This window comes from Rattus rattus, chromosome 17 (assembly GCF_011064425.1).
Source record: "Rattus rattus isolate New Zealand chromosome 17, Rrattus_CSIRO_v1, whole genome shotgun sequence".
Classification (NCBI taxonomy): Eukaryota; Metazoa; Chordata; class Mammalia; order Rodentia; family Muridae; genus Rattus; species Rattus rattus.
This window is the reverse complement of record NC_046170.1, coordinates 43,020,313-43,030,230: the sequence shown is the minus strand read 5'-3', so window position 1 is coordinate 43,030,230 and position 9,918 is coordinate 43,020,313. Positions and strand designations below refer to the sequence as shown.

The window sequence follows — 9,918 nt, the reverse complement described above, 5'->3', positions numbered from 1 at the left end:
CCGGCCCGTCGCCACACCCCCGTCCCCGCCCCCTTCACCCTGCTATTGCATTAGTCCCAGCTAGCCCTTCTCAAAAGCTAAGTCCAGGCGCTTTATTTTTTTCTCTTCCCCGTCTCTCCAGTTCAAGTCTCAGGCTTCAGTCTCTTTACGTTGGCTGCTTACATGTGACTTTCAGTGTAGACAGCTGGGATGAGTCAACTTGTGGGAGACCAGGAACAGGGTGGGCTGCTTTCTGAGTCAAAAGATATGCGGGGGGGGGTCTACCGCAATAGAACTTTATTTTAATTTTTTTTTTTTTCAGAGCTGGGGACCGAACCCAGGGCCTTGCGCTTGCTAGGCAAGCGCTCTACCGCTGAGCTAAATCCCCAACCCCAAGAACTTAATCGAAGCAAAGCTTCCTTCTCTAGTTCCGCTCCCTGACGCCCCTGGGATGCAACCTTAGCCACCACCCTTACTTGTTCTCTCCCCTTTCAGATCTAAATTCCTCTTTCCTGAAACAAAAATAAACCTTATTTCTATGAAGCATGCGGTGCCCCTGTCGTTTTTTGTTTTTGTTTTTGTTTTTTTTGGTGGGGGAGGGGAGCGACAAAGATAAATCTCCAATACCAGGCAGAGGTATGTGACAGACAGCAGTGACTTTATTAAGTAGACCCCCCTCCAAATATAAACACAACCCAGTTTTTAAAAAAAAACCATAAAACATCAGGCCTGGAGCCATAATAAAACAGACACAAAAGCAACATAAATACAGAGGTGGCTAAAACGGGGAGGACAGAGCCAAGTGGACTCACGTGGGGTGGGGGATGGCCATAAATACTGAAGGACTTTAACCCGGGAGCCCTAGGGTGCCCTGAAGAGCTGGTAGGAAGGTAAGCTGGGGGCAGTGTCAGTAGCTAGATGGCTCTGGGGGACAGATGCTGCTTGTCTTGGCCCTGGCTGCCACTTGGCCCCACACCCCAGCTGCAAGCAACTTCACTTGGGCCCCTGGGCTTCCGACTCCTCATCGTCATCTTCATACATCTCCCCCTCCTCCTCGGCAGTGGCGTCCTGGTACTGCTGGTACTCAGACACCAGGTCGTTCATGTTGCTCTCGGCCTCGGTGAACTCCATCTCATCCATGCCTTCGCCCGTGTACCAGTGGAGGAAAGCCTTGCGCCGGAACATGGCCGTAAACTGCTCGGAGATGCGCTTGAACAGCTCCTGGATGGCCGTGCTGTTGCCGATGAAGGTGGACGACATCTTGAGCCCTCGGGGCGGGATGTCACACACCGCTACCTTGACGTTGTTGGGGATCCACTCCACGAAGTAACTACTGTTCTTACTCTGAATGGCCAGCATCTGCTCATCCACCTCCTTCATGGACATGCGCCCACGGAAGACGGTGGCCACGGTCAGGTAGCGGCCGTGGCGTGGGTCACAGGCAGCCATCATGTTCTTGGCGTCGAACATCTGCTGGGTGAGCTCAGGCACCGTCAGGGCACGGTACTGCTGGCTGCCCCGGGCTGTTAGTGGGGCAAAGCCAGGCATGAAAAAATGCAAGCGGGGGAAGGGCACCATGTTGACAGCTAGCTTGCGGAGGTCGGCGTTGAGCTGACCAGGGAATCGAAGGGAGGTGGTGACTCCGCTCATGGTAGCAGACACAAGGTGGTTGAGGTCCCCGTAGGTGGGTGTAGCCAGCTTGAGGGTGCGGAAGCAGATGTCGTAGAGGGCTTCATTGTCGATGCAGTAGGTCTCATCCGTGTTCTCCACCAGCTGGTGGATGGACAGGGTGGCATTGTAGGGCTCTACCACGGTGTCCGACACTTTGGGTGAGGGCACCACGCTGAAGGTGTTCATGATGCGGTCAGGGTACTCCTCACGAACTTTGCTGATGAGCAGCGTGCCCATGCCTGAGCCCGTGCCCCCACCCAGTGAGTGTGTCAGCTGGAAGCCCTGCAGGCAGTCACAATTCTCACATTCTTTCCTCACGACATCCAGGACTGAGTCCACCAGCTCGGCGCCCTCTGTATAGTGCCCTTTGGCCCAGTTGTTGCCAGCACCACTCTGACCTATAGAGCAAGGAGAGGCAGGTCGTAGACAAGGTAGAGGGGTCTACAGGACAGAGAGACCTCTGGGACCTGCCAACCGCCCCCGCACTCCCCCAGAAAGCTGACTCCCTTGCATTCTATAAAATGTACACAGAGGATAACACACCTCCTCACTCCACCCCGGGCATCGCTATTGAGTGCAGGGGATCCCAGCTGCAGATGCTTCGAGCGGGGAATGGAGAATCCGGGATAAGACCCAGGTCCTTGCTATCTCTCAAGGACATTCTCTCTCTGACTCACCTTTCTGTCGTTGCTCTGCTGAGACTTTGAAGGGAGATGAGGGCTGTGTCTCTTTTTTTTTTTTTTTTTTTTTTTTTTTTTTTCGGAGCTGGGGACCCAACCCAGGGCCTTGCGGTTTGCTAGGCAAGCGCTCTACCACTGAGCTAAATCCCCAACCCGTGAGGGCTGTGTCTCTTTCTTATTCAGCCACCTTGCCTGCTGTCCTAACCCCTCTAAGCCAATTTCTCCTCGTTCCCGGAATGAAAAGAATCCCCGTGCAGTTATTGTGGACAAGGACACCTACTCATCTAGTCTAAGATCTTTAACAGCAACGAGCTGCACTTGTCTATTTAGAGAGAGAAGGAGAATATGCGTGTGGTGGTTGTGTGTATGTGTGTGGGTGTGTATGTGCCAAAGTACACACGTGAAGGTCAGAGGGCAACTTAAAGAGTTGGTTCTCGGGCTGGAGAGATGGCTCAGTGGTTAACAGCACCGACTGCTCTGCCAGAGGTCCTAATAAATAAAAATAAATCTTGTAGAAGGAGGAGGAGGAAGAGGAGAAGGAGAAGTAGGAGGGGGAAGAGGAGGAGGAGGAGGAGGAGAAGAGGAAGAAGAAGAAGGAGGAGGAGGAGGAGGAGGAGGAGGAGGAGGAAGAAGAAGAAGAAGAAGAAGAAGAAGAAGAAGAAGAAGAAGAAGAAGAAGAAGAAGAAGAAGAAGAAGAAGAAGAAGAAGAAGAAGATGATGATGATGTTGTTGGTTCTCTCTCTGCCATTTGTATCCCAGGGATTGAACTCAGATCTTCAGGTTTGACAGCAAGCCCTTTACCTGCTGGGCCACCTTACTGGTTCATGGTGCTAGGGTCTTGAAAGCAGAAGTGAGGTGCCCCTGTCTTCCTGTGTCAGTGAGAGCACTGAGGACCAGTCACTGGGCATGGGCTCAGGGACCATCCTGACTTCTAAAGACATGGTCAGATACTCACGTCCCTCCAGAGACTCTAGATTTGTCTGCATAAATCTATAACACTTCCCAGTCAGGGTTTCGTACCTCATTCTTTGTAAAAATGTGAGAGGGATTATTTCCTACACAGAGTCCTTTCTCTGGACCTCTGATGCCCGCTGTAAAGTGGGAAGGTCACTTTCACCCTCCAGGGTCCCAGGGGACAGTAGTTGACTTTATCCCCTTCAGACATTCTGTCTCTGTGTGTCCGCCTGGCTTCTCCAGAACCAGGTTTCTGTCGTCGGAGCCTGGAGCAAGGGGACTTACCGAAGATAAAGTTGTCAGGCCTGAATAGGTGTCCAAAGGCCCCAGACCGAACGCTGTCCATGGTTCCAGGCTCCAGGTCCACCAGAATGGCTCTGGGCACATACTTGTGAGCTAAGGGGAAAGAGAATACAGTGACAGGAGTTAGAGCCAAGGATCTATCTACTTCCTCTGAATCCTGCCTCCCACCTGCTAGTCTCCTGCTGCTACCCCAAGGGATGCTGTTACCCTTATATCATAGGCACGAATCCATGGTCAGCTCTGTAACACCCGGGACGGTAGGCTCAAGTCATATGCTCTACAGTACTGGTTAGGACTGTACCCATTATCAGGAAGTGTCAACCGAGTCCCCAGTGACCCCTGCTAAGGATGCATCATCTAGCCTCCTGCCTGTCCCTAGACCACATAAGGCCATCTCCACCATGAAGAGACGGACAGAGCTATAGATGCTCGAACTCTATTTACACAGGAGCCCTCTTTGCCAGGGCCGGGATGGATGTGGAGCGGTACTCACAGGAGGCCTCATTGTAGTAGACGCTGATGCGTTCCAGCTGCAGGTCCGAGTCCCCCACATAGTTGCCGCTCGGGTCTATGCCGTGCTCGTCACTGATGACCTCCCAGAACTGTGTGAGGATGGTAGGAAAAAGTTCATAGACATTTGAAACTCTGCTGGGCCTTTGCTCTTCTGAAGTCTTAAAGCTCCCAGTGTGAAAATTAGAGCTCTGGGATGCTCCTAGGTCCAGACTAAGGCTTTAGAAAAGAGTGAATATGCATGTCTGCTCTCTGCACTATCTGCTGATGTTATCGAGACCCCTGGCTGACGTTACCAGGGCCCCTAGAGTGGATTAGGACTCAAGACACAGGGGGGGGGGTTCTACACAGCTCAATGCCTGTAGGCAAATGCAGGTATCTCCTGGGGTCGTTTTTATTCTTCTCAGGAAAGGAATTGGAAACACACAGAAGGTAGAAAGCTGCCCAGAGCAGGTAGAAGAACAGAAAGGACAGAGGTCAGATCCAGCATCAGGTTCTCAGCCATTATGTGTGACCCTCAGTGCCAGGGCAAGTCATGTACCCTGACAGAGCCCATCATGTCAGCTGTCTCATCGACCTCAGGCAATGTGACCCACAGGTGGGTCTGTGAAGGACCACAGGAGTTTCCAGCAGCAGAATGGCTTGTCTGAGGTCACACACCGTACCCAGGAGCCTGGCCACACCCAGGATCACTGGTTCACTGCTGCTACACTCAGACCCTTGTGCAAGAGCACAATACTCCTCACACAGTGCTACCATCACTTCATCAAGGCAAGATGGTCCCGAGCATGGCCTAAGTTGCAGGATCCATAGCTGTCCCCTACGTGCTTAGTGTGTTTTGGTGTCCCCCTCTGTACAATGGGCTGACTGCATGATAACAGGCTCTTGTGAGAACACAGCCTTCTGCACAGAGCAGAGGAACAGCAGAGGCAGATAATCAGTGCTGTTATATAGTCCTGGGAGCCAGGGAGGGAGGAGGTAAAAGGGCTGCCCATGGGAGGACATTTTATCAGGACACAGACTACCCAGCCTGCCTCCTTGGGCTCTGAGATCCCCCTCACTGTGTATTTCTTACTGGTCAGACGGGAGTTATTTGCAGATAAGGTGTTGATATAAAAGTCTAGAGACAAAGGGCCTTTCTGCGGGAGCGAGCGGAGGAGAAGACTGCTCAGAGTCGAACGTTAGAAAACAGTTTGCAAGTGCCCGTCCTGAGAGAAAGAGACTTTTCACTGTCTACATTTTGGTGTCGTTGGATTTTTTTTGTTGTTGTCATGTGGACATTAGCTTTTATTTCTACAAAAAAAAATTATGAAAAACATTTTTAAGTCACCAGCCCTAGCTCAGCAGTTAGGAACACTTGTTGCTCTTGCAGAGGACCCAGGATTGGTTCACAACACTCCCATGGCAGCTAACAATCATCTGAAACTCCGGGGTCGGGGAATCCATTCTGGCTTCTCAGGCACTGTGCATACACGGCACGCAGATGCACACGCAGGCAAGACACCCACACTCATAAAACGGCCTTTTAATCTTTCAAAATATTATTTAAAAACCGAAGAACAGTCCAAACGGATCATCATTCTAGAACACACGGGGATCTGACAACTCTTTCTGAGGCCGTCCCTCATCAAAGGGGCCCGGACTTCATCTTCTCTTTTTTTTTTGGTTCTTTTTTTCGGAGCTGGGAACCGAACCCAGGACCTTGTGCTTCCTAGGAAAGCACTCTACCACTGAGCTAAATCCCCAACCCCTTCATCTTCTCTTTTGTGTATTTTTAAGTTTTTATTTTATTTTCAGTTGTGTGAGTGTATCTGAGTGTGGGTAAGGGCATGTGTGCGCACGCAGTTGTGTGCACCATGGGCTGGACACATGGCTGTTCTTATAGAAGACTCAAGTTGCATCCCAAACATCGCCCACATGGTGTCTCACAAATGGGTATAATTCTGGTTTCAGAGGTCTGATTCCTTCTTCTGACCTGTATTTGAACCAGGCACACACACACACACACACACACACACAATTATATATGGTAGGACACCATATCTTCAGTGTTCCTTTTACTTTATTATTATGTTTTTAGAATCAAGAAGCAATCTTGTCAATCCTCCTGCCTCAGCCTCTCCAGTAACTGGAACTATGAGTGTGCAGCAGCATGCAAAGTTCTTGCACACTCAGTGCTTGCACACTCAGTTCTTGGCACATTTCAGATCTGGTCTCATTCGCTCTGCTGGACAACAAAGCTAACGGCCTGTTACATGCTAAACACGTGCTTTAGCCACACCCCTGGCAGCCTGTGTTTCAGTTTTTACATGAGGAAAAAAAATCAACCATTGCATTTGTACATTACAAATAATAAAGTGCGATTCAAAATAAAATCTTCCCAGGTCCAGAAGTATACAGCTGTAATACCAGTACTTAGAAGGCAGAGAGGCTGGAGGATCATGAGGTCAGGGCCAGTCTGAGCTACACACTGAGATGCTAACATAAAATAACACGCAAAAAAAAAAAAACCTTATGAGAAAATATTGCCACATAGAATATTGAATATGTAAATGAATATAATCATTTAAATGAAATAGCTTCACTACAGAAAAGAAAACCACCGCGTGGTTTCAGCTTCCCTTAGACAACAGGCTTCCGGCTGCAAACCGTGAGGCTGCTGTCCGCGGTGCTGACTCTCTTGGGGAGAGGGTCGTAGTGGGACATGAACAGAAGCAGAGTCGGGGTGTGGCTCCCGTCTTAGAGGTAAGATGCTCAATTCCCCTAAAACTCTCAGTACCCTTCTCTCCAGGCCCATTGGCTCCCAGGTGGGTCACGCCCTTCAGAGACTTCTACTGGGAATGGGTGTGTTCCGGCGGCTGATGGGGCACAGACAGGAGGTGTAGACAAAAGCTCCCTAAAGATACTTTCTAGGGGACCCCTTTATCCGAGAATGCATCTAGGACCTCAGGCCCTAACAAAGGGAGCAAACAAAGGGCGGGGCAGTCACATCTGCTCCGGTTGGTGGGGGCACATGTCACCACCCGACTTGACACATCTGCACCCACCTAGATTAAAATTCCTGCCTTGCCCAAATCCGTGGTGTGATCCGAGGTGAGTGACTCAGCTTCCAGAACCTTCACCCTTCTCAGCCTGAAGGGAGGGTGACACCCAGGCCACACACTTCACAAGGTGTAAGAGTGCACAGGCCTGGTGCTGGAACACACTCACAGGGGTGAGAGCCTTATGAATTGCTAATGCCTCCCTTCTGCTGCTTCCAAGTCTTTCTCCTGGCTCCACACTTCTCTCCCTGCCACCACCCCACCCATACTTCCACCCAACCACCGCTCTGAAGCCCGCAGCCCTTTGTGCTAAGACAGGCACCACCCAAAGACCAATAAGCAAATAAGCAGCCCTCTGTGCCCACTCCCTCGGTGGCTGCAGGTGACAAAGAAGAACTTTCCCCATTGTAGCCTGCAGCAGAGACCCTAAGGCCAGCTACAAAACTAGGAAGGAAATCTGGCTAAGGAAGTTGATTCTGCCTGGGGCAGACACTAAACAGGTAAATCCCCACAGGGCCTGGGCCTTCATTCTGGTCTCTGGGAGGTCTTTCAGGTCCAGAGGCTGGATGGGAACTGCTCAAATGCCTTCAACTGATTACTAAGAAGGAAGGCCGGTGGAAACGGGAGACGCCCCTCTCCAGAAAATGTATTCATTATTTGCATGGTTGACAAGAATTGGTATTAAAAATTTAAACACTCATAAATTAAAAAAAGAACTAAATATTTTAAAAAATGGGCAAATCTATGGACCACAGTGCTGACAAGCAGAACAGGCCTCAGCTGGGTCCAGAACTCAGGCGCGTTCTGCAGCCATAGAGCAGCACACGGAGCCTGGGCGTGGACCCGACGCCTAGGCCCTTGCTGAACGGGAGACCCTGTGAGAGCACAATACAGCACAGTTCCAGCAAGGCCACCAAATGGGCCTTCGGATAGCAAACCTTCCCTCCCCCACTCACCCCTGGCCTCTGCAGGAGCAGATGTTCAGGGAAGGCCTGGCACCTGTGACCACATTAATGAGCCCTCACCCTCCCTTCAGGGCAGGGCAGCTGTCAGGACAGCGATCATCCCAGGAGTCCCGGTTTGAGCTGAGGCTCCTGCCTTAGGCTTCCTCTGTAAGCCCCCCTACCCTCCACCCCCCGCAAACCCCACCCAAAGTTCCCTTGTAGGATAGGAACAGCTGTCTCCTCTGTGATTAGTGAGTCTCCGTGGCGCTGTTTCCCTCCCCCTTTAACTAGAGGTACCTCCACCCCAGAGCCAAACTTGTAATTTACATGTCAGCCACGTGACTGGCCCAGCCCGTGGTAATTAGCTTTTTTGTTCCTGCCTGGTTTCTATGGCAACAGCCTCCAGAGGTACTCTTTGCTTAGTCCCCTCCCTCCCAGAACCTGTCTACCCAACCTCCTCCTTTGGGAGCTAGCTACACACCATCCCTAAGCTACGTCCAGTCCAGCATCCATTTGGACAAAGCTCCGTTTCACATTGTTCAGTAGGGAGAAGATTGGGGTAGCTGACCCCACCCACTCAAACGCAACCCAGCCCGGGGCTGGCCTTGTGCAGGAATCAAGTGGTTCTGTCTTCCACTCGCTGTGTGACCTTGGGTAAGGAACAGCCTCTTACGACTTGGAAACAGGATGGCTACCTCGCTTATGATAATAGAATTGCGAAGTCATTGCACCAACCCTCCCCCCACACCCGTTTTGGGGTTTTGCTTTTTGTTTTTTTGGGGGGGGTTGCCTCGGTTTCAACACCTGGAGGTGGGCTAACAATAGAGGGGAAATCGAGGCAATCCTCGTCGTCGGCTTTGTTCTGTGCTCCATCCCAACCGGGAGGCCTTGAGGGCACTGTTAGGGGTGGGAGATTTGCACAGATAGAGTCCAGTTCTGGATCAAGGTCATTGGAGTGCGGGCCGAACTCCTCCAACAAAGGATAAGGGTGGGGCAAGGAAACGGGGTGAGCTGAACAAGGTTGGGGATAGGAGGGCGGCCTTGCTCCCTGAAGACCGTCTAGTTCTCCAGTGGGGATCCCGGCATGTACAGTCATTATGGTTTTAGGGGAGAGCCCCACCCAAAGTTGCCCGACACACCCATCTTACTCAAGGCTTAAGTGGCAGCCTCAAAGAAGGCCACGCCCAGCCGGCGCCCCCCAACCACATCCCCTGTACCTGATGGTACCATGGTGTGGGGGGTGCGCAGAATGGACGGGAATGAGAATCAGAAGGGTTACCCCCAGTCTTCCGCTGCAACCTGGGCGCAAAGCAGAGTGACGCAAGTGAGGGGAACCGATTAGGGACCCCGGGGTCCCCGGAGCCGGGCAAGGGGCTGGGCTCTTCCCTTTGTTCCGCTAGCGGCTCCTAGAGCCGCCTTTCTCTCCCTCCCTCCCTGGGGCTGGCGCTCGTGGGGACGCAGGACGCCGGACCGCTCAGGCTCACCTTGGCCCCTATCTGGTTGCCGCACTGGCCGGCCTGGATGTGCACGATCTCCCTCATGCTGACTTCACTCGGCTAGAGACGAAGAGGCAGGCGGACAGCGGGCTGCGGAGGATCGGCAGCCTCCGCCGCGCCCTCTTATAAGAGACTGCCCCGCCCTCGCTGGCTGATGTCAGCGCTGCGGGCCAATGCTGGGGCGCCGCACGATGCGGCAGGCTCTGCAGCATCAGCACCGGCACCGAGATCCGCCCGCACAATGCGGAGCATGTCTGGCCGCGCCTTCGGAGGAGAGGCCACCGGAGGCCGATCCGCTCTGGGGACAATAGAACCCAGGCCCCTTAGTGCCCCACCCCAG

General features: G+C 52.3%; 1 protein-coding gene across 1 annotated transcript; it reads right to left on the bottom strand.

Annotated features, from left to right (window-relative positions):
* Positions 1 to 616: 616 nt before the first annotated feature.
* On the bottom strand, positions 617 to 9,695 carry Tubb3 (tubulin beta 3 class III). The gene is made up of 4 exons (XM_032887673.1): positions 9,567 to 9,695; positions 4,081 to 4,189; positions 3,570 to 3,680; positions 617 to 2,048 (listed from the first exon to the last, which is right to left on the bottom strand). The coding sequence occupies exons 1-4, from the start codon at positions 9,621 to 9,623 to the stop codon at positions 973 to 975; spliced, it is 1,353 nt and encodes a 450-aa protein (XP_032743564.1). The 5' UTR covers positions 9,624 to 9,695; the 3' UTR covers positions 617 to 972.
* Positions 9,696 to 9,918: the final 223 nt, after the last annotated feature.

Coding starts and splice junctions, on each gene's coding strand:
- Tubb3 (XM_032887673.1), bottom strand. CDS start 9,623: ATGAGGGAGATCGTGCACATCCAGGCCGGCCAGTGCGGCAACCAGATA. Junction 4,190..9,566: donor GCAACCAGATAGGGGCCAAG/GTGAGCCTGAGC, acceptor ATCCTCACACAG/TTCTGGGAGGTCATCAGTGA. Junction 3,681..4,080: donor CTACTACAATGAGGCCTCCT/GTGAGTACCGCT, acceptor CTTTCCCCTTAG/CTCACAAGTATGTGCCCAGA.